The sequence below is a fragment of the Leopardus geoffroyi genome, chromosome A3 (genome assembly GCF_018350155.1).
Source record: "Leopardus geoffroyi isolate Oge1 chromosome A3, O.geoffroyi_Oge1_pat1.0, whole genome shotgun sequence".
NCBI lineage: Eukaryota > Metazoa > Chordata > Mammalia > Carnivora > Felidae > Leopardus > Leopardus geoffroyi.
In genome coordinates this window covers 108,438,695-108,463,198 of record NC_059336.1, presented here as the reverse complement: position 1 = coordinate 108,463,198, position 24,504 = coordinate 108,438,695, and the positions used below count along the sequence as shown (strand labels likewise).

Below are 24,504 nucleotides of genomic sequence, written 5' to 3'. Positions count from 1 at the left end.
GTTCTTCCCACCCAAGTGTCCCCTTCCTTAACCTCCAGAACTGCATTCCCCAACACTGTCCCCTTCCTTTCTGTAACCCAGGAGTCGGCAACATTTTCTATAAAGGGCCAGTTGGTAAATATTTAAGGCTCGGTAAGCCATACAGCTTTCTCGGAACCACTCACCTCGGTCACTGTACAGCAAATCCAGCCACAGATGACACATAAACGAGTATGTGGTGTGGTGTTCCAATAAAACCTTATTTACAAAAAGCAGATGGTGAGCAGGATTGGGATGAGGAATGTTTGCCGACACCTGCTTCCTAAGACTATGGATGTTCTGATCTTCCTCATCAGAAAGTTGAAGATTCTATAGATGATGCCCCTTTATGAAACTGAGATGACAGATCAAATAAAAATATGATCTGAGGGACCAGAATGGGTATGCAGAATAAGTAAACATTTTTTTCTCCTTAATATATTTTAGTCTTACTCTATACAGATTAAGCCAGATAACAAGCTACTGTACAACCGTGTGTTAAAAAACATGTTTATTTTACACTATGTACAATCAAAAACATATTTAAAAGCATTATCAATTAAAATAAGTGAAGACCATAAATCACAATTTAGTTTGTTCCTAGTGTATATACCCACATTAAAATATAAAGAACATATACCAAAAAAGAGCCAGAGTGTGCATTTTTGCTAAAACTTGGTATATACATATTCCACTGGAAAAAAGCAATCAAAAATGACTTTAAACCAAAGCTAAGTTCCTGTGATGTGTAGTAACCATTATATTGTTTATATGAGGTAGTAACTAAATTATTTTGGCCATGTATTAATACTCTAAGTCAAAAGAAATAGGAAAACGAGCATAAAATAAGGCCAACCAAAGTAAAAATCCCACTAGAAATTTGAACCACTCCACTCGATGGAATGTTATAGTTCTTCAACGTGACTATATGAAATGTTTAGTGTGGACTCTAGTAACGCTGATTTATTCTTTGTGCACACTGTAATTCTGACAACAATTGCAGCGTCACTATTATAGGTACCGCTATTCTGTGATTCAAAATTTTTTCAAAGGTATATTTTTAAGCACGAACAATCTTACAGGATTCTGCTTAAATATAAAAAGACCAGTTACTACAACAGGTGGTTAATTGGTTTGTTTCACATAGAAAACAATCCAAAGACATTTAAAAAAGATGTTGTGGGGCCAAATGCATATTGACATTGTCACAGCTTACTTTTGTGACTTAATACATCACGTATCAATACTCTGTGCAAATATAAACACCAGTGTACTTGCATTAAAATTAAAAACAAGATTATAAAATGATTATAGCCTCCATTACAATTTGGAAGTTACAAGATTTATATTCATATTACTAAATTACATATAATAAAAATACAATAGTGTTAAATGTACTGTTTCATTGCCAGCATCCCGTTTTGTAATATAGCCACACCCAAGAATATACTAAAGAATTCTTAAAATATTAACCCCAATTGCATTTTTCATCAACATTTACATCTGTACAGATAAGACACTCACTTGTACATCTCATAAAAGTACATTATCTACATAAATTCTTAGTGTATGTCTTCAGCAATATGAAGTTTCACAGAAAAATACTGCCTATATGTACAAAGATTACATTAACAATGAATTAAGCACTTGTGTGGTTCAATATGCTAAATATATCCATACCACTTAAAACAGAAATTTCCCCCATCTTGTCTCATGCCACAATAAATTACAAGTAACTGAAGCCAGGTCACTGCAGCCTTTGTACAGCTTCAAGCATTCGTTAATGTTGCCGCGGTAGTGTCCTTCTTTTCTGGCATTAACTGTCAAAGCACAACATTTCTCAGTAACTGTTTTCATGACCTGCCAGGATGTATAAATTGCTATTTGCTGTGGGGTTATCAGTTGGCCTACTTTCCAAAACCACGACCCTAAAAGTAATAAACAAAAAAACATGTAGGAGAACAAAGTTATTCTTGAAAACTAATGTCAGCAGAAACAGATTCCATTACTTCTTCATTTTATGCCTCTATAAAATACTGTTTATTTGATTTGTGGGCAGACCGTCATTTGCAAATCATTATAGTTAAAGAACCAATTCCAGCTCCGGTAAGTAATTTTGCTGCCCACCACCTCCCACCTCTAAGCCAGTGCTGTTTTAAGAGTCAGGGAGCAGGGGGTGGGTAAACCTGTGTTTGGAATAATTTGGGGGAACTTAATTCTCATAAAGTATAGAACAATCTGTCATTCAAGAAACAGGAAATATATCAGAATAGAACCTAAAAATTCTATCTGGCGCTAAAACCAAAACGTTTTATTTGTCAGCATATGGTATTTCTTCTTTCTTGTGCTGTAAATCACGCTTTGGACAGCACCGTAATGCAAAATTAGTACTGACAGATCTATATATTCCTGTTACTTGGAACAGCAGGTACATTCTCAAAGGCTTTATAACTTCCTGACTTGGGGATTCTTTGGTGTGAAAAATACAATGTTGAATATATTACTGTAGAAATTTCAATTCCCTTGAAAATGAAATCAGTTTCATGCTGGATTTTATAAAACACATTTAGTACTATGTTTTTAGTACAACCCCTTTCCATACCTGTCGGATCCAAGCAGCCTAAAAATTCTTGTGTTATCTGAAATTTCTTGTGTTACCTGTTCAATTAAAATATAAATTTAATTTCCAAAGTTAAAGGCACAAAATTTTATATGGGCATTTAATTTATAACTCTATCAAAAAGAAACATAATTCCTAAGATGAAAACAGATCCCTATATGACTGTTAACTTGTTAAGTCAGCACAGCGATACGTCAATTTGTTAGCCTAGGAAAAACATGGCTAATTTCGAATTAATCCTAAAATAGGAGAATAGGAAAACCATTTACTTATTAAATTACAGACCTTGAGGTTGCTGGAGGGGAGGTGGGCAGGGGGGAGGAGCTAAATGGGTGGTGGATACTAAGGAGCGCACTTGTTACGATGAGTACTGGGTGTTACATGTAAGTGATGAACTGCTAAATTCTATTCCCGAAACTATTATTACACTGTATGTTAGCTAACCGGAAGTTAAATAAAAACATAACAAAACAACACAAAATTCTAGACCTCAAGGGAAAACTTTAAAAGCAAGCACCCAGTCCATTTATTTAACAAAAACCTTTTGTCAGTTAGGTTAATGCTAACAGCAAGGCCACTGCAGCAGCAAGCCACTTTGATCGGGCCCTTTTACTTTTAAAAGGCTGCAGTGTGGCATGATGGGACAAACTCAAGACTGGAATTTGAATCCCACTTACTAGCTATGACACTGGGCAAGGTACGTAATTTTGTTGAAAATGGTTTTGTCTTCTGCAAAACAGGAGAGAAAATATCTACTCTGCGGTAGTCTTGTGCAGTATTCTTAAAAGTATCAGTGGGTATAATGCCTAGCAATGGGAGTGCTCAACAGAGGATTTTTCTTTCCCATATCCACCGCCCCCCCCACCCCCACCCCAGTCTCTTGAAATAGTGTTTTCTGATGGCATACAGCCTTCTGGAAGTCTTCAGTGTGACCGATTACCAGCTGGAGAGTTAAAGATATGTCTACAGAAGAAAGAAAAACCCACTCCTTTTGCTTATTGAATGCGAAACATTCCAAATTATAATGGCAGTAACTTCTCCCCATTGCACTAGTACCTCTACAATTAGTTATTCTGGAAACATCAGGGATTCTCAACTCTTTTGGAACCCAGCACACCTGAAGGATACAACATGCTCACTTCAGTAATCGTGCTCATGACTGATCTTCGACACGTTTTTGGACAAGCAGTACTCAGTGAGGGCTGCCGGCGCACTTTGAAGAAGCCCCTCAGGCGATTTTGGGGGCAACATTGTCTTTTTGTAAAAACTGTTCTCTTGTATCCTGTCTATGGTGCCTTTCTTTCTCTGCCTAGTGTTTATTAGTTGTTGACTGTTCTTAATTCCCTGTTCAATTTCCACAGATGATTTTAAAACATCTTCCTGAGAAGTGAACCCTCTTGTGGGAATTACTGCTAGGAACGTATTAGCCCTAACTGTATTTTCTCTAAGATTTTATTTTTAAGTAACTTCTACAACTCAACGTGGGGCTCAAACTTACAGTCCTAAGATCAAAAGTCGAATGCTGTACCGACAGAGCCAGCCAGGCGCTCCTTGGATTTTTATCGAATACTTACCGTAAATCAGGCATTATGCCAATCACATCACATGCTTCCTTTCCCTTAATCATCCCATGAAGTAATAAGTACGATTGTTATCTCCCATTTGAAAATGAAAAGGAGCTAAGTGACATGCCACGGCTACACGTACTAAACTGCAGGGCGGAGAAACGAACCTGGCGTCGCAACTCTGGAACTCATGCTAACGGTTGCTCTACTACACTGCCCACTTGGTTAGCAGAAATGCTCTGAGCTCAGAATGACAGACTGGGGCATAAACGAGCTTTCTTGCTTGAGGAGCCGAAGGTTTTCGTTTCCCTCTAATGTTCAAGTGAAAGTTATACTGCTGAGACTGATTTGGGGGTACTGGGAGAGTTTCTGGTTTCACTTGCCTATAATATTCTCGGGGCCAAGTACAATGTCTGTAACCCCAGCACTCTCTGGTGGAAATGGTGAGCTGAACTGACTCACAAGACTTGCGAGTTAAATCGTTCCTGGAGTTAAATTTAGGTAGGAAGAAAAAGGGGCAAAGAATCTTATAAATGCCAAGTGAAGGAGGGTAAGAGAAATAGGAGGCAAGGTGACTGGAGAGGAATGTGGGATCCTTGACTTATAAGCCTGCTCTGGTTATCATTTCTGAAATCCAAAGTAGAAATGGTGCCTCAAGACGGGGAGAGCCAGCATCTGCACTCTTGTTCCAAGGGATGGGCTGGGAGAGTTGGAGAGCTGCGAGGAAATCACTTTTAGCAGTATTAGGAAATTCTTGTCCCGAATATAAAAGTGAGTATGTGGTTGCACACAAAATGCGCACTGAAGTCGTTTGGGTGAATGCAGAAAGAGAGGTGGCTGCAGAGCACACGCTATGAACCTCGTCACCAGACTGAATACACTGAACATCAACAGCGAGCATATCAAGTATTCCTCGTATCCATTAGGAACTTTGCAAAGTTAAAGAAAATTGTTTGAAGTAGAATCTGATAGTTTCATGCCTATTTAATGGACATAATTTTTAAAAGACTACTTACCTCATTGGATCTAAAACTTCTACCTTGCATTCCATGTTTCCAGAAAGCTAGCACACTGTCTTGTAGGCAAACTAGCAGGCAAGAACAGCTCAGTTACTGTTAATAGTACAAAAGTTCAGCCGATAAGCATCATTCTGTCCCTCTTTCTTGCACAGCAGTACTTCCATTAAGAACTAATGTCAGCTATTCCATGTTTACATGGCATCTTTACTTATGAAATTAAAAATATACATATACCAGACAGAACTGATTCATCTTTTGGCAAGAAAAAAGAAGATTCATTGAAAATATTGTTTTGTTACAGAAATTTTTTGTTTTGAGAAAATGACATTATAAAATGTTTCAAACATACCGAAAAACATGAGAAGAGCACAGAAACATATGTATCTACCATTCAACTCTCAAATCCTGACATTTTGCCATTATATGCCTTTCGTTTAAAATACAACCAAATTCAGCCAGTGCCTGAGTACAGCCCGAGCAGCTGGCCCTGTCCATTCCAGGCCTTCCTTTCTCCCTGACATATCCGCTATTATAAATTTGATGCTTGTCATTCTCATGCATGTTTTTACTATTACTACACAATATCAAACTTTGTATCAAATGTTTCCGACTTTCATACATGGGGTATGGTGAACATTTGAACTGTTTCTAGGTTTTTGATCTGTAATAAACATTCTGTACCTCTTCTTTAATACATGTGCAAATTTTTCTAATTCTAGAAACAGAATAAATGGGACACAGGCATACTTTTTAAAAATTTTAGTTTTGCTTTTAATATTTACATATTTGATACATATTTTTGTGTGTATTCAGTGAGGAAGACATCTAACTTTATTTCCTACAGATAAGCAATTGCATCAGCATCATTTGCTGAACAGTCCATTTTCCATTGACTTATTTATGCTATAAATTTCCATTTACATGTAGGTCCACTTCTGAGCCTTCTCTTCTGGTGCCACTCTTCTACTTTTTTATCCGTCTGATCCCACACTGTCTTAATCACTATAGCTTTATAAAAGTTCCAATACTGAGTAAGGCAAGTATCCATCCAAATTTATTTTAGTGTTCTTGGCCTTTGACTCTTTCACATGAATTTTTATTTTTCCCTTTTTTTTTTTTTAAAGAGATTTATTCTTAAGTTAGTTAACATACAGTATAGTCTTAGCTTTAGGAATAGATTCCAGTGATTCATCACTTACACACAACATCCAGTGTTTATCCCAACAAGCACCCTCCTTAATGCCCATCAACCATCAGTTTGTTCTCTGTATTTTTTTTTTTTTTAATTTTTTTTTCAACGTTTATTTATTTTTGGGACAGAGAGAGACAGAGCATGAACGGGGGAGGGGCAGAGAGAGAGGGAGACACAGAATCGGAAACAGGCTCCAGGCTCTGAGCCATCAGCCCAGAGCCCGACGCGGGGCTCGAACTCCCGGACCGCGAGATCGTGACCTGGCTGAAGTCGGACGCTCAACCGACTGCGCCACCCAGGCGCCCCTGTTCTCTGTATTTAAGAGTCTCTTATGGTTGGCCTCCCTTTCTATTTATATGTTTCCTTCCCCTATGATCATCTGTTATGTTTCTCAAATTCCATATATGAGTGAAATGATGAGATCTTTCTCTTACTGACTTAGTTTGGTTAGCATAATACCTTCTAGTTCCATCCACATTGTTGCAAATGCCAAGATTTCATTCTTTTCCATCGCTGAGTAGTATTCCATTGTGTACGTATGTATGTACGTGTGTATGTATATATACATATATACATACACACCCATCTTCTTAATCTATTCATCAGTTGAAGCACATTTGGGCTCTTTCCTTAATTTGGCTATTGTTAATAGCACTGTTACAAACACTGGGGTGCACATGTCCCTTTGAATCAGCTCTCCTGTATCCTTTGGATAAATTCCTAGTAGTCCAATTGCTGGGCTGTAGGGCAGTTCTATTTTTAATTTTTGGAGAAATCTCCACACTGTTTTCCAGAGTGGATACACCAGTTTGCATTCCCACCAACACAGCAAGAGGGTTCCCCTTTCTCCATATCCTCGCCAACACCTGATGTTTCCTGAGTTGTTAAGTTTTAGTCACTCAGACCGGTGGGAGGTGGTATCTCACTGTGGTTTTGATTTATATTTCCCTGATGATGAGTGATATTGAGCATCTTTTCATATGTCTGCCAAATGGATGTCTTCTTTGGAAAAGTGTCAATTCGTGTCTTCTGCTTATTTCTTCACATCTGGATTGTTTTTCAGGTGCTGAGTTTGGTAAGTTCTTTATAGATTTTTTATACTAATCCTTTATCTGATATGTCATTTGCAAATACTTTCTCCCATTCTGTTGGTTGCCTTTTAGTTTTGTTGACTGTTTCCTTTGCTGTGCAGAAGCTCTTTATCTTGATGAGGTTGCAATAGTTCACTTTTGCCTTCAGAGACATGTCAAGTAGGAAGTTGCTGTGGCTGAGGTCAAAGAGGTTGCTGCCTGTTTTCTCCTGTAGGATTTTGATGGTTTCCGGTCTCACATTTAGGTCTTTCATCCATTTTGAATTTATTTTTGTGTGTCACATGAATTTTTAGATCAGCTTATCATGTGGCACAAATCACTTTATTGGGATTTCAAAAAAAATGTTTTTTAATGTCTATTTATTTCTGAGAGAGAGAGACAGAGTAACCAGGGGAGGAGCAGAGAGAGAGGGAGACACAGAATCCGAAGCAGGCTCCAGGCTCCAAGCTGTCAGCACAGAGCCAGATGCAGGGCTCGAACTCAGGGACCGTGAGATCATGACCTGAGCCAAAGTCAGATGCTTAGCCAACTGAGCCACCCAGGCGCCCCGGGATTTTTATTTAAACGAACCAAATTTGTGGTTTAACTTATAAAGAACTGACACCTTTCTCATATTCACAGACACAGTATAGTTCTTCATTTGTTCAAATCTTTTATGCTTTCAAACAATAACTTGGAATTTCCTAGATGATGGTCTTAAACATATCTTGATTACATTTATTTCCAAATTTCTTATTTTATTGCCATCGTCAGTGAGATCTTTTTTCTATTAATTTCATAATTACTGGCATATCAAAAAGCTATTTATTGGTGTGAGTCATATCTAGCAACTCTGAATTCTCTTACTAATTCCAGCAGTTTACTCAGAGAGCTATACAGTCCATATAATCATATCATCAACAAAAAAGGATCTTTTACTTTTTTCTAATCCTCATAGTTTCCTTGTCTAGTAAGACAATGTCAAATGTGACGATAGCACATAGTCTTATCTTGTTCTTGACTTTAATGGCAGAATCTGACCATGAAACATGAATTTTTTTTTATTATTTTTTAAGTATATTTTTTAAAAGTTTATTTACTTGAGAGAGTATGCACGTGTGCATGAGGGAGAAGCAGAAAGGGAGAGAGAGAATCCCAAGAAGGATCCCAAGAAGGCTCCACACTGTCAGCACAGAGCAAGACTTGGAGCTCGATCCCATGAACCATGAGATCATGACCTGAGCCAAAATCAAGGGTCGGATGCCCAACCAACCTAACCACCCAGGAGCCCCAAACATGAATATTTTTTAAAAAAAAAATTTTTTTTTTTCAACATTTATTTATTTTTGGGACAGAGAGAGACAGAGCATGAACGGGGGAGGGGCAGAGAGAGAGGGAGACACAGAATCGGAAACAGGCTCCAGGCTCTGAGCCATCAGCCCAGAGCCCGACGCGGGGCTCGAACTCACGGACTGCGAGATCGTGACCTGGCTGAAGTCGGACGCTTAACCGACTGCGCCACCCAGGCGCCCCCCAAACATGAATATTTTTAATAGTCTTTCCTAGATGAAGAACATTTCCTTTTATTGCTAAGTTGCTGAGAAGTTTTTTCTTAAATCATGAATGATCTGGATTTTACTCAATGCTTTTTTGTGCATCTACTGAAAGTTATATGACTTTTTGCTTTTAATATTTAATGTGCTATATTATATATTACATAAACAAGTTTTCTGATGCTGAACCATCTTTACTTTCCTGAAATAAACTCTATTATACTTGATGGTGTGGAGTTCTATTTACTATTTTGTTTCAGATTTGTTCAAATTCTGCTTTCATGAGAATGGATTCTTTTGTTTTCTATACTAACCTTGCTTGATTTTAGTATCAGTGTTAAACACTGATTTGTTCAGCATTCCTTCTTTGTCAGTAATCTGAAATAGTCTGTACAGGATAGGGATTATCTCTTTTTAAGGGTGGATAACAGTCTTCTATAAGGATGTCAGGCTTTATGTGGGGAGAGTCTTGATTACTAGGCACCTCAAGCAAGGAGCCAGGCTCTGGCTCCCACTTCCTACAGGATACTTTTAGTCTTCTTTATCAGAAGAAGCACAGCAGGCCTACATATTGCTTTGAGTTTCTGTTCTTTATTTATCTTATTCTTTGGCTTTGGCTATGAGTTTTTAAGCACAGACTCCATTTTATTTATTTTTATTTATATATATTAAAATTTTTTTTTTAACTTTTTTTATTTTTGAGAGACAGAGAGAGACAGAGCAGGAGCAGGGGAGGGGCAGACACAGGAGAGAGGGAGACACAGAATTAGAAGCAGGTTCCAGGCTCTGAGCTGTCAGCACAGAGCCTGATGTGGGGCTTGAACCCACAAACCGTGAGATCATGACCTGAGCCAAAGTCAGACGCTTAACCGACTGAGCCACCCAGGTGTCCTGCACAGATTCCATTTTAAAATCGTGAAGAGATTTCTCTCATTTTATTATCAGCATTTTCTTGCTGGAAGAAGGGCATTCTACTTGGAGGAGACAGTAAAAGTAGAACCAGGAATAAAACAAATGAACTATCTGTCCTTGGCCCTACCCTCTTTATATATGTGCAAATATCTTTCATTGATAACGAAGAACAAAAAAATTGTGCCTAGTTAAACACTGAATTAGCTCTCATTCATATTCCCAGCACCATCTGTGATCATTTTTACCTCATTTTTCTGGAATGTAATCATTTTAATATTTACTTACTTATTTAATTTAATAGATAAATTTATTATTTAATAATAAATAAGAGAAACAGAGAAGAGCAGACAGAGAGACAGAAAGAGAAACAGAGAGAAAAGAGCAGAGAGAGAGGGAAGAAGAGAATCCCAAGCAGACTCCATGCCCAGTGCAGAGCCCAACACAGGGCTGGATCTCATGATCATGAAATCATGACCTGAGCCCAAATCAAGAGTCAGATAACTGACTAAGTCACCCACATGCCCCTGGAATGTAATAATTTTAGAATACTGAATATATAAGAAATCCTTTTTCAGAAAACACCGTAGTCCAGCAAAATGTGAGAATGAGATAATGGAATCTCCTTCTTGCCATTTTCACATTTTGCTCTGGTCAGCAGATACAACAGCAGAAGTACAACAGAGTACGCTAAGTACTAAATTTTAAAGTACTTATAGGGAAACTCCACAGGAGTTTGGAGGAAATGGAAATTCCTGTATTATGAAAAATGGTATTTATTTCTTTTGAAATGTCAAATCTGTAAGGAGGACAACATTATTTCTAGATGTCAGTTATTAAACTATTTTAGAGAATGTATAAAAGTGAAGACTGATGTTGACTGCATATTCATTATGCCCTGTATTGTAAAAAATGTATTCTTAGTAATATATTTCTATAATCTCAGATAATTATCAGGTAAGATATTTTAAGCAGCTCTTACTGCAATCAAACCAGAAATACAAAACTTGCACTTACCTATTGATTCAATCTGGAAATCAAAGGTGAGCTCAGATGATAATTTTCTGCTAGATTTTAATCTTCCTTGGAGATTTACTATTTTTATACAACCTAGAGACGGGGAGGGGGAGAGTCACTCAGAAACTAAGATAAAAGGAAGGTGTTAAAATAAGATGTTCATAAATAAAAACTTACAATCCAAGCATACAAGAATGGTATCTCTCTCCAATTGGGTTACGTGAGTAACACTTGTCTGTGGGCTATCTGTAACACAAACAAACCCAATAAACTGACATAAAAAAAGTAATTTTGAAAGCACAGAGACCTAAAAACAAGAATTCTGAACATCACTGAATCTGAAACAGACTTAAATTTTTAGCTATACATATGTACTGGCTGAGCCAGGCTGCTTGGGTCTAAACTCTGATGCAAGTGCTGAAGGAAGTCAGGGCTCACTGGAACGCTAACTATTGTCATTACTGCTGGTGATGTCATTATTTTCACTCATATGTGAAATCAGGAGTCTAATCCTGTATATTATAGTTATGACTGATTTCTGCTTTTAAGCTCAGAAGGCCAGGGACTGCTTTGTATATCACATGGTAGTGTCCAGCACCACATGCAATAATTATTTACTGAGTGAATGAATCAGAAAGACAAATCACTTCAAGTACCAATGAGTTAAAAGAAACACTGAAGTATTTTGAGAAGTATGAAATATTATCAAAAGGCAAACAGGCATCATTTTTTTAATTAAGATTTATCAAAGTTCTTATAAACTGGGAATTTTTTTGTAATTGTTTTTTAATGTTTGTTTACTTTTGAGAGAGAGAGAGAGAGAGAGAGAGCGAGCGAGAGCGTGCGTATGCGCACGGGTGAGGGGCAGAGAGAGGGAGACACAGAATCTGAAGCAGGCTCCAGGTTCTGAGCTGTCAGCACAGAGCCTGGCGCAGGGTGCAAACTCACGAATCGCAAGATTATAACCTGAGCCAAAGTTGGACGCTCAACTGACTGAGCCATGTGGGCACCCCAAGAATGCTTTTGAAAAAAATATTATATTTATCAATAAATAAATATATACATACATACATACATATATATACACACACATATATATGATATAGATCTGTATCTGTATCTATATAGAAAGCACAAGTGGAGGAGGGGTAGAGAGAAGGAAGACAAGAATCCCAAGCAGGCTCCATGACATCAGCGCAGAGACCAATGTGGGGTCCAAAGCCATGAACTGCGAGATCCTGACCTGAGCCGAAATCAAGAGTTGGACGCTAACCAGGCACCCCCAAACTGAGAATGTTTAAATGATTTTCCATGAAGTGAAAAGTAGGCTACCCCAAACTTTGTAAGAACATCAAAACTGAAACTGCTGATCTACAGGCCTTTGTTTCTGGCCTTACGTGTCCTTGAGAGTGGGTCTGATGACCTACAGTTACTGTTTTCTACTTCCTATAGTATTAGTCTTAGGACATCTCCAAGGCCTGCCGTTAGACCTTCAAATGTATTTTAGACCTGGTACGTCTGTAACCAACCAGAGCTGAAAGGACACGGAACAGGCCTCCTGGAAATCAGATCTTTGTAGCTCTTACATATGTGGGTGAAAATTAACAATCTGAACATATCTATACAATCGACTTCAGTTCAGGAAGCCAGGCTAGCATACCAGAGAGAAAGTCAGGAAAATAAGATTTTACCAACTGCTTGTATCAATTAGTTACCAAACACTAGAATCACCCGGAGATCTTTACAAAATACTGATGCCTAGCTGCCACGTCTAGATATTCTTATTTAATTGGCGGCATATGTGACTTGAGGTATCAGGAGTTTTAAAACTTCCCAGGTGGGCTGTACAGTGCAACACAGTTTAGGAAACCAATGACTCAGAATTTCATATGATGCAAAACTCTAACCATACTTTCTCTCATTCAATTTTTACCTTAGCATCTCAAAACCAGAGATGAACTGTAGTTATCATACTTAGTTTCTATTGTTGGGATGAGCACTGGGTGTTATAGGTAAGCGATGAACCACGGGAATCTACCCGAGACCAAAAGCACACATTACACACTGTATGTTTGCCAATTTGATAATCAATTATATTAAAAAAGAAAAAAGGAAATCTAATGTTAATTCACAAAAAAAACTTCCAAAAAACAAAAAAACCCAACTCCTAATAAAGTGATTTCATTACAGTAAGAGAATGAAATCAGAAGCTCCTTAGAATGAAGGTACCCACACAGCTGTACAAAATTCTTCTGCGCAGAAATCAGGCCCTTCATTCAACAATTAGTAGAAAAGGATTTAAAATTAAAATGCTTGGGAGAAATAAGGTATTAACTGAAATCCACTAACAATAAAATATCAATCACCCAACAATGCCTATTAAGCAGGGAGGAAGAGATCAGGAAAGCAGGAGTGCACCTGCTGTCTGAAAGGGTAGATAGGTGTCTAAGAGAGAATGCAGAACAGAGAATTCGAGGGAGCCAAGGAAGCCACATCACATTGTCAAGGGCCAGCCATGTTTTCCTTCAACAATGTGTCCTTAAAGGAAAGCTGTTTCAAATTTCCTGGGCTTCAGGAAGTCATGTAATTGTCTCTAGGTTTTTGTGAATGTGTTTGCGATGACTTTTTTTCAGTGTGAAAGACCCACAACTCTAAGTTTTTTCCTTTTGTGAACACTCTTTCAGGCTTCCAACAAACTCCTGACTAATCAATATTTATCGGCCAATTGTCTTCTTAATATTTCCCTAAGAACCCAAAGACCCTGACAAAAGGCCTCTGCAAGACCTTTAAAAATTGCCTTCTTGGGGTGCCTGGGTGCCTCAGTTGGTTAAGCGTCCAACTTCGGCTCAGGTCATGATCTCATGGTTCATGAGTTCGAGCCCCACGTCTGGCTCTGTGCTGACGGCTCAGAGCCTGGAGCCTGCTTCAGACTCTGTGTCTCCTCTCTCTGCCTCCTCCTCCTCCCCTCCCCTGCTCATGCTCTCCCTCTCTCTCTCTCTCTCTCTCTCTCTCTGTCTCTCAAAAATAAATAAAACATTAAAAAAAATAATGAAATTGCCTTCTTAAATGGCCACTGTCTATTTTACAGCAAAACATTGTGCAGTGTTATTTCTAAAGGGGAAAAAAATCAAAAGGCGCTCCATAATAAACACAGTGCTTTAAAAATCAGGAAAAAAAAGACCATTCAGGTCACTTTTTTTAAAGTGTAAAAAGTTGAATCAGATTTATTTACCACGAAACATAAGTTTTACCGATATGTACTGACTACACCAACAAGATTGGAGGTTTCAAACTATAATCAAATTTCTGTAAAAAGATAATTAATTGGAAATAATATTTCCCAAGATACTAGTATGAAGAAAGGATCTGCTACGCCACTGGGCAACGCAGATCAAAATTTAAGAAAACAAATTGTACAAAAGAATGATTTTCAAGCACCCTCAAATATTTTTGTTTAGCTATATTTATATCTTAATTACGAATCATTAAAAAATTCATTAAAGTGATTGCATAGTACCTGTGTCTCAATTACCAGAATATGATGGAAAATAGACTCAATGCAGTTTTTGCTTTTATTTAGATCACCTTTCCTCAGCCTGAGGCCTGTGTATGTGCAGTTGACGGGGCGGTGCCTGTGTCAGCATCACCGGCATCAGCTGGGAGCACACACAAGAGCAACTTCTCAGGCCTTGCTCCAGATCTACCAGATGAACTCTGGCAGTGGGGGCCAGCAGGCCTCCAGGGGATTCTGATCCGTACTCATGTTTGGGAACCACTGATATGTACTGGCCTTAATAACTCAGTAATAAGTCACCAACCTGACTCTGTAAACCACGAAGAGGTAGAATTTGGGTTGACAGTTTCAAATCGAACCACCTGGTTGAAGTCTCTCCCTCTGCTGACGCCAACACAGACGAGAGGGTACTCCTGTTCGGGAACTACCAGCATCTCGAACACTCGAAGCGGACAAGGTATAGGAAAATCTATGTGCTAGACACAGAAACAAAAGGACATTAAACAAAGGAAAACGGAAGCCAAATAGTGTCACGAGAGCACTAAGAATTTTTACTTCTACAAACACATGGAAAATAACTCTCTACTATTAGGACTGCTTCTTGTCACAGAAACTCTGGGTATGTAGAAAAACACAAATTATAAAGTATTTGATTTGAGGTTTAACACTGTAAAATGTTGTTAAGTTAAAAATCACACAATTTTAAGACATTAGGGCTAGAAGGGAACTTATAAATCACCTGTCCAACCCAGGTGGCAACCGAGATCCAGAAATCTGGGGACTGGCCCAGGGTCCCCCAGACTTTGTTGCAAAGTCTCCTGTCTCCCCATTGGATGCTGCTTCAGTTATATTTCCCTGCTTTCTTATCCAACTGAGCAAACATGGATGAGAGCACAGAAATGCTAATTAGCAAGAAACAATCCTAAGTGTGGACAGTAAAAAAAAAAAACCCCATAAATAAGAGAAATTTAGCTTCTTGGCGCAAGTGATGCTATTCATTAACTCACTTATGATGCAACCAATTTTACCTTTACATTATTTCAAAATTATTCTTACATTGCAACCAAGAGACTAAATAAATTCATATTTTGTAAGTTTGGGAAAATAGATGGAGAACATTAACATCCTCAGTAATCAGGAAATTAAACCACGAGATAAGATCCATATCCCCCTGACTAAAATGAAACAAGTGACAGTAACAAGTATTACCAGGAGGAGCAGACGAGTGCTCACCAAGTGATGGGAGCATAAGCAGGGAAGGCCATGCTGGCTGACTACATTATCTGTGAGTGTCAGGGCCCTGCAATACTCTTATCCTTTCTAGAGAATACGAGCACACACAGGCACAGGAGACACGATGCAAACATGTTCACAGCAATATTGTTCAAATAACAAAAAACTGGAAGTAACTCAAATACCCATCAACAACAGCCAGATAAAGTTACGGCCTATTTGCACAATGGGAAGTCACAGAGCAATGAAAATGAACAAACTAGAACCATATCCAACAACTACACAAATCTAATGCTGCACCAAAGCCAGACACAAACGAATACATACTTTATGACTCCACTTACATACTGGGGAAGAATCAGGTAAAATTAATTCTAATTTTAGGGGCTTAGGGGTGTACGTTTATAAAGTGAAAATGGAAAATAAGGGAACTGACTCCTAGTGGATGGGGTGCCATGGGGAGTTCAGAGGTGCTGATGATATTCCTCACAACAGAAAAGGTTGTTTTTCAAAAAATATGGGTCTTATCCATACGGTAGTAAGTCCACTCTTAGTATGTTTTAGATTTTGTTGCTCTCATGAATGGGCTGTAACTTCATTTAATTTCCCCCAAGGTTAGTATTGGTAGTATTTAACAAAGTTACTGAATTTGATTTATTTTTTAATCTGGCAACATGTAAATTCTGAAGAAAATAAATTCTGGAGAAAAACAGGTGAAATAGGTCCACCATAACTATTATTCTTAAAAGTGTCAGAAAATACACACACACACACAAGTGTTAGGAAACACAATGTGGTCCTTGTGGCTAGAAGGTGAAGCTCTATGTGCACCTGTTGTTCCCGTATTCCTTCCTTCCCTGTGACTGCCAGAGTGCCTCCATCTCATGGGTACAGACACTTCTTCATCAACACTCCCCAAACCTCCTCTCTTTAGAAGCTTTCCCTTTACCTGGGGAGAGGCTTTGGATAAATTCTGTCATATATTTATTTTTGAGACATTATTTATTATTTTTGAGACAGGGAGAGACAGCATGAACGGGGGAGGGTCAGAGAGAGAGGGAGACACAGAATCCGAAACAGGTTCCAGGTTCTGAGCTGTCAGCATAGAGCCTGACACGGGGCTCAAACTCACGGACCGCGAGATCATGACCTGAGCCGAAGTCGGATGCTTAACCGACTGAGCCACCCACGCGCCCCTAAATCTGTCATATTTTTTTTTTAATTTTTTTTTAACGTTTATTTATTTTTGAGACAGAGAGAGACAGAGCATGAACAGGGGAGGGGCAGAGAGAGAGGGAGACACAGAATCTGAAACAGGCTCCAGGCTCTGAGCGGTCAGCACAGAGCCCGACGTGGGGCTCGAACTCACGGACTGTGAGATCATGACCTGAGCCTAAGTCGGACGCTTAACCGACCAAGCCACCCAGGCATCCCTGTCATATTTTTAATAAGGTAAAACATTTAAAATAATTCTCTTTGAAATGTGGTAAGAGCAGTACAGTAAAAAAGTGCTTCTTTATGTGTGTGTGTGTGTGTGTCAGCAAATAAGAAAACCAAGAGATTCTGAATATTTCTATTTAGTTTCTAATAATCATGTGTTAAGTCATTAACAGAAGAGGACTCCCGTCTAAAAGCTTTACATCCAGTTGCTGTTGGTGATGGTCCTTGAGGGCAGTGACCATATCTTATTCATTTCTGTCTCCTTAAACAGCACTGTGCCTGGTTGGTAGTAAGTACATAATTGTTTGCTGGGGAGGTCTTTAACTTACAACTTTTATGATGAAAATGTAGTCTAATAAATAAAAAACTGTCAAAAATGTCATGAAGAGGAGAATAAAGGATAAAAGTGTTTTTGAGCACATCTTGTAAGAGTGTAGAAAAGCAACATCATAAATACTAAGCACAACAATGTCAAATACAGAAACAAAATATCCACAGGGTCTTGGAGCAGAGAGGCAGGGGAAGGAGAGCTGGGTTAAGATTCAGGGAGGAGAGTAAGAGCCTACAGAGAGCTCAGGGAGCTTAAGGGGAAAGTGGGAAGGGCGTGAAGTCTTGAGGGAGACTATACTGTAAGTCTAGTATCTTTGAACTCTGGCAACAGGCCTCATTAGCCAGGGCCAGGCTCCTTGGGACTATCCACTTGGAAGAGAGAAAATGTGGACGGGTAATTTTTAAGCTTCCCATGTCTTATACATTCTCTCCTGCATGCTCTTCATACCTAAAATTCCTTTAACAAAGAAAAGAGTCTTTGTTGTGTATTAGGGTAAGTGGTATAACATATCAAATTACACAAAAAATTCATTCATCCTATGGTTTAATCAGATTATTAACTGATGATATGAACACTGATATGATGAAACTATTTTTCATTCTACCAGAGGTTAAGAATGAAAGGAATAGGGAAGATGTACCTAAAATACACCTAAAAGGGGAAAGGAAGGGGTAGGGAAGGGGAGGGCTGCTGAAAAATCAAACCATGTACACTTTACTCTTCCATTTATGATAAGGTGTATTTTTGTGAAATGGGGAAGAACAAAGAGGAGCTGAGGACATAGCAATTTTTGCCATAAATGGGCTGATTCAGAAGCTCTGCTTTAGACAGTTCTTAAGGCTATTTATTTTTCCCCTGCAGCTTCTGGTTTAAAGAATTTTTGTTTCAGTGATTTGTGGCAACACCACCTCAATGGATCCAAAATTCTTGAAACGATTTTTTCATTTCTTTAGCCCTAGTTAATTTTGAGGTTAACAAATAGTGATATGAAATTAAAAATAGATTTCAGTCACTTATAAAATTTAAATAAAAGGAAGCTTTTATTATGCTGTATTATAAAATTTATGAAGAATCCACTCCAATTATATTCTGATCCCAATTTCCTTTTTTTTTTTCAAAATTTTTAATGTTTATTTTTGAGAGAGAGAGAGTGAGAGAAACAGTGAGCATGTGAGCAGGGTTGGGCAGAAAGACAGAGGGAGACACAGAATCCGAAGCAGGCTCCAGGGTCTGAGATGTCAGCATAGAGCCCAACGTGGGGCCTGAACTTGCAAACTGTGAGATCATGACCTGAGCCAAAGTCGGACGCTTAACCGACTGAGCCACCCAGGCGCCCCTCCTGACCCCAGTTTCTATGGAGATCTCAAATGCTCAAAAAACTAAGACTACTTAATTTACATAAAATAGCAAAGGAAACAGCTTTAAAAAATTCCTTTGGCAGTCCCTTGGTGTGAGTGAACCTGTACTTCATACATTTTGAGTTAGTTTTTCCTCCAATTTAAAGTTATTGCTGAGTAATATTAGATATTTTAAAGAATGTTCATTAATTACAGATTCTAGAGAAACTCAGTCACCAAAAAACCATTCATGGGAAAGCCTGGGCAAATCAAAATCAGCAGGCAGGCATGTAACTCAGATCAAGAACTTCCTTCTCAGTATGGTTACCCCTTGTCCTCTTGGGCCAAACGCCAACCTGTAGGTTATTTTCCTGCTGTGATGGAGCCGGTCAACCAGAGGGTATACTGGAACAGCATTTCACTGCTTTTTAACACCTCCAGTTCTGGATATCCGACTGTGTATGTGAGACCCTGTTTCCAGCTCCTACTGTCATTTCCCTGAACCATCCCTCTAGTCTCTTCTGAAACTTGTATCAGGCCAACTCATTTCCTTACGATCTTACGGAGAAAGTGCACAAGATGTGGCCCGACAGGGGACTCTCAGGTCTCACTATTTTTCGTGACTGACACTGGAAGTGGAGATGTAATACCCAGGCAGGAGATTAACACACACACGCAGACTTTCACCACCCTGCCACATAATCCAAAATCATGACATTAACTTGAGAATTAATGGGAAAAAATGTTGTTGGTTTTTTTTAAGGAAAAAAACAGGAACAAGAAAATTGATTTCATTTATAAGCTTTTATACTAAGAATGACTTAGATTGCTTTTCGTGCTTACCTTAATTAACATAAATTTCTGCATTGGTTCAACCCATTCTAATAGAACAATGCTAGTCTGAAGCGCCCCGCATAGGTACTTATGGCCTGTGTAAGGATTTCGCACTGTCAAGGCAAAAAAGTGTATGTAAGTCCTCTTATGATACAAAATCCTTAGGATAGTAGTTGCAAGCTCTGAGAACAAACAAAAGCTGGCTGCTAGGTCAATTTCTTAATTAGACTAGAGGGTGAAAAAACTTTCAGGTAACAGCAGGAAACTCCTTCATCACTTGCAGGATTTCTGTCTAATGCACAAACGAAACTGGTGGTTGTTTTGGGGTCTGGGTGGGAAGAAAGATTTTGCATCTCATGGGAGCAGGGAGATTAGGTGAGGCAGCAGGACCCTAAAGGAAGGGTCCTAAGAAGATTTGGCGGGAAGGGCTACAGCACACTTAGGGACAGGTGATTAAGGATGCTTTTGGTAGTAATGTTCAGAGGTAGTAATGCTTTGGTTGCAACAGCATGAAGACGTTAATGAAATCTCAAAATACAGGTTTACAAACAATAAAACAAAGCCTCAGAGTTTCTGAAGGGAAGAGATCTTAAGGGAAAAGATTTTTTTGGTTTTGCTTGGTGCAAATAGAACAGCTGGTTGTTATGGGGGTGGGGAGGGATTCGGGGTCGTGTGTGTGAACAGAGAGACTATAACCTTCACACCACAGGCATAAGGTTTCACACATTAAAGGCATGAAAATATATGCTGAATGAATAAATGCAGTCTCATAAGCCATTACCAAGCAGCATGTGAATGACAAGTAACAGGCCCCTTGGAGAACAGGGTGTGATAAAGTGCTGTAATAAAGTCATCCTACTTTCTCCATTTATCCAGTCAATAAATAATTTGCAAAACAACTGTTATGTACAAGGTACTATATTATAGGGTTAGTCTACACGGAGACTGGATGGCCAACACATTTGTTTTACTCAAGGGGTAAAAATAAACTATCACTGGCAGAATACCCTGGAGAAGTACTGTTTCATACTAGATTTAAAAATGAGCCTCACAGTGTTTTCTCATTCGCTCCGCAAAGCAGGAGAGCTACGTGCTATGGAACAGTTTACTTACCAACACAACATTTCTGACACCACTTGGTTTCAGGGATTTTTGCTGATACAGCAAATTTCCTAAATGTAAATGAAAATGAATATATAATACATGTAGGTAAAGTTAGTATATGATAATAGTATCATTACAGATGAATGGAGAATAAAAACTGGTGCTGACATAATAGGTAATCTATTAAAAATAATATATTTGATCTGTTTCTCATCCCTCTTCCAATCAATTCCAAATAGATTAAGGATTTATTAAAGTATAAAAAACAAGACTATAGAATATTTAGATTTAGAAGAATAGAACCATGGGATTTCCTTAAAAAATACAAAAAGAAACAAACTATACAGGAAAATATTAATAAACTTCTGTTTTTAATGTTTATTTATTGAGAGAGAAAGAGTGTGAGCCGGGGAAGGACAGAGAGAGAGGGGGACAGAGGATCCAAAGATGGGTCTGTGGTGACAGCAGCTTCACCTGAAGCAGCCCAATGCAGGGCTTGAGTTCACTAATCACGAGATCATGACCTGAGCTGAAGTCAGACACATAACCAACTGAGCCACCCAGGCACCCCAATATTAATAAACGTAACTGATACTTTTTTTACTTAGGGATCCCTACCACTTCAAACTACAGGTGGCAATTTGTTGAATGAATTTGAATATATTAACAACTTTGGTTTACCAAAAGATAACACTAAAAAGGTAAAAAGATATGCCATAAACTGGGGGGAAAGATATTTTTTAGCACATGTAATAAATTTAAGCTATGTAAAACATTGTCTTATCACTAAAACAATTTATAAGAACTTTTTTTAGACATTTTTATTTCTCTGCTCAGGAAGAACGAGATACAGATTTTCTGTTAAGGTCCTTTACGGGTTCTGCAAACAGGTGATTCAAACTTAATATGTAAAAATCCATTTAAAATTGTTTTTTAAACTACAATTAAAAAAAATACCCACGAACTCAAATGGCTTTATAGTGAAAATTAATATAACAGACTGCTAACGTACCAAGTTTTGCTAGCCTCAAATTATACTTCTCCATTTCTGTACACATAAACTTCTTTTACATGTGTAAACTCGCCACATATTAGAGGCCATTGCTCTGCACATCTTTTAAAAAAAACAAAACAGAGTTGCCCTTTGCTGGTAACAGAATTGTAGAGCATGTATGTGATGTGCAATGCCATTCCAAACAAGCTCAGAATAATCTTATTTTTTTTTAAATGTTTATTTTTACTTGTTTTGAGAGAGAAGGGCAGACGAAGAGGGAGAGAATGCCAAGGAGGCTCTGCGTTGTTAGCACGGAGCCTGATGTGGGGCTCAATCTCACAAACCGTGAGATCATGACCTGAGCAGAAATCAATTTGGATGCTTAACCAACTGAGCCACCCAGGCACCCCAAGCTCAGAATAATCTTGATGTATGTTCCTATCACTGTACACTGGCAGCTGAGTAATAATCAGTCATATAATGCTGAGGTATTGTAATTTTAGCTTTTAATATGTTTTATATGCCGGTATTTATAAAAATCTATAATAACTATTGCTAACATTTACTGAGATCTTATTGTTTACCATGAATTTCACATGTTCTGTCAGTCCCTCTGATAATGCCATGCGATAGGTCACAGTACAGAAATCTGAAGGTTAGGGGGTGTGCTCAGCACGGAGCCCACTTAGAAGATTTTCTCCCTCCTCCCCACCCACCGCTTGTGTGTTCTGTCTCTCTAAAAAAGAAAAGAAGAGAAGAGAAGAGAAGAGAAGAGAAGAGAAGAGAAGAGAAGAGAAAAGAAAAAAGAAAAGAAAAGAAAAGAAAAGAAAAGAAAAGAAAAGAAAAGAAAAAAGAAATCTGAGGCTTAGATTTAGTAATTTCCTCAAGATCATACAGTTAGCAATTCAGGAAGAACTCTACTCTAGTGTCTTAGCCTAACTGCAACATTCATAGTGATTCAACTTTGAAAACAAATCTACTTCTTTTTTATGATTCTGGATCACTTTAAAGAGTATTCTGAGTTTGCAAGGTAAGTTGTTAAAATCTGTTATCACTTGTAAGTACTTTATCCGTGTGAATTAGAATTTTGTTGATACTATGGTACCTAAACAGTGACACAGAAATTAGTCAGATACTGAGGGACCTAATGACTAAAGTGACAATCTAGAATATCTTGATTCAAATTTTGGGTTAAAGCCCCTATTGTTCCTCTCGACTAAGTTCATACTGGGGAGAATTTTACATTCCAATTCATAAATTACATTAATAATTACAAAAATACCCCTTTCATAGGCATTGGAATTTCATACAGTTTAAAATAAAACAAAAATCCACATACCCTTAAATTAAGTAAACTGCTTGAACCAAAGTGCTTTTTACAGTTAAAAAAAATCTGAATCAAGCTCTTGATAGATTTCCACTGCAACCAACTTAATGTTCCTCGTCCACACTTGTGAACTTGTCCTTTGGCCCCCAACGTTAACTTAGAGGTTAAGTTACTAAATCTGTCAAACCCAGGAGGATTAATTGACTGCAAGGTTTTGAAAGATTATAAAGAATGCTACACAGTCAAGACAAAATCAACTACTAAGTATAGCTTAGAAGTTAACGATAATGAAATGATTCAAAACTGAGCTGTGAGCAGCACACTGAAATGTTATAAAAACTCATAATTTTCCACAGTGATCTACATATAGAATTACCTTAATTTTAGTTATGATTTTACAAGGCAAAAAAATTTATTTACAGCACCCAATTAACTAGAATCCTGTGAACCAACATTCTCAATGTACTTAATGTAAGATATTTTAGGGTACATTACAGACACAATTCAATTTACCATGACTAATAATAATGATAACACGACTATTTCTTAAGAGCCTAATATGTGCCAGAAACCATGGTGGATACTTTTCATACATAATTTATTATTTTTAAAACAATCTGCAAGAGAGGTATACTGGTTCCATTTTACAGATGAATATCCTGAGAAGTTGTACAATTTATTCTAGGTCCTGAACCTAGTGAGTGAACAATGTAGGATTTAAATTGAAGTCTACCTGGATTCTAAAAATTATGCTTAACTGAAGCTTTACCATACAATACAATGAGTACCTATATTTATAATGAGAACCACAGAACATTATAAACTTCCCAAAGGAAGTTTAATTTGTGCTCACTTTACGGCAGAAGAACATAAAATTTTATTGTGCAAAAAAGGTTTTCAGATTTCTTGCCAGTAAATGAGAGAATTAAGAGTAGATTCTAGGGGCACCTGGGTGGCTCAGTTTGTTAAGCATCTGACTTTGGCTCAGATCATGATCTCATGGTTCTTGAGTTTGAGCCCCACGTCGGGCTCTGTGCTGACAGCTCAGAGCCTGGAGCCTGCTTTGGATTCTGTGTCTCCCTCTCTCTCTCTATCCCTCCCTGCTCCCACTCTGTCTCTCTCTCAAAAATAAATAAACATTAAAAAAAAAAGTAGATTTTACGATAACAAAATTGAAGAAAGTGGGAAGGACACACTGGTGAGTGCTACCAACACTAAAGACTGACTATAACAAAATTACATGAAATAAAAGCCTCGAGGTAAAGCACTCTTAGAGGTAACATCTTCCTCTATGGAAATTCCTTAAAGCAAGAGGTAATACGTTATTCAATTTTGTTTTAGCTACATACTAGGAAACTTCCCGCACATCTTGTATATTGAGTAAAATTTGAAGAATTGGACACAGCTATAAATAAACTACAAAGGTC

General features: G+C 38.1%; 1 protein-coding gene across 3 annotated transcripts in view; it reads right to left on the bottom strand.

Moving 5' to 3' along the window:
• Positions 1-514: 514 nt before the first annotated feature.
• MAP4K3 (mitogen-activated protein kinase kinase kinase kinase 3) overlaps positions 515-24,504 on the bottom strand; it is a 205,493-nt gene continuing 181,503 nt past the window's right edge. For 2 of the 3 annotated variants that reach the window (XM_045447057.1, XM_045447058.1), the window contains 8 exons: positions 20,766-20,824; positions 19,662-19,765; positions 14,782-14,953; positions 11,141-11,209; positions 10,964-11,056; positions 5,220-5,290; positions 2,621-2,676; positions 515-1,946 (listed from right to left, as the gene is read on the bottom strand). In XM_045447057.1, coding sequence (XP_045303013.1) covers positions 1,859-1,946; positions 2,621-2,676; positions 5,220-5,290; positions 10,964-11,056; positions 11,141-11,209; positions 14,782-14,953; positions 19,662-19,765; positions 20,766-20,824 — 712 coding nt within the window. In that variant the 3' untranslated portion in view covers positions 515-1,858. Of the gene's footprint in view, positions 1,947-2,620; positions 2,677-5,219; positions 5,316-10,963; positions 11,057-11,140; positions 11,210-14,781; positions 14,954-19,661; positions 19,766-20,765; positions 20,825-24,504 lie in introns of those variants that run through there. The other variant, XM_045447059.1, reaches the window with a different exon arrangement.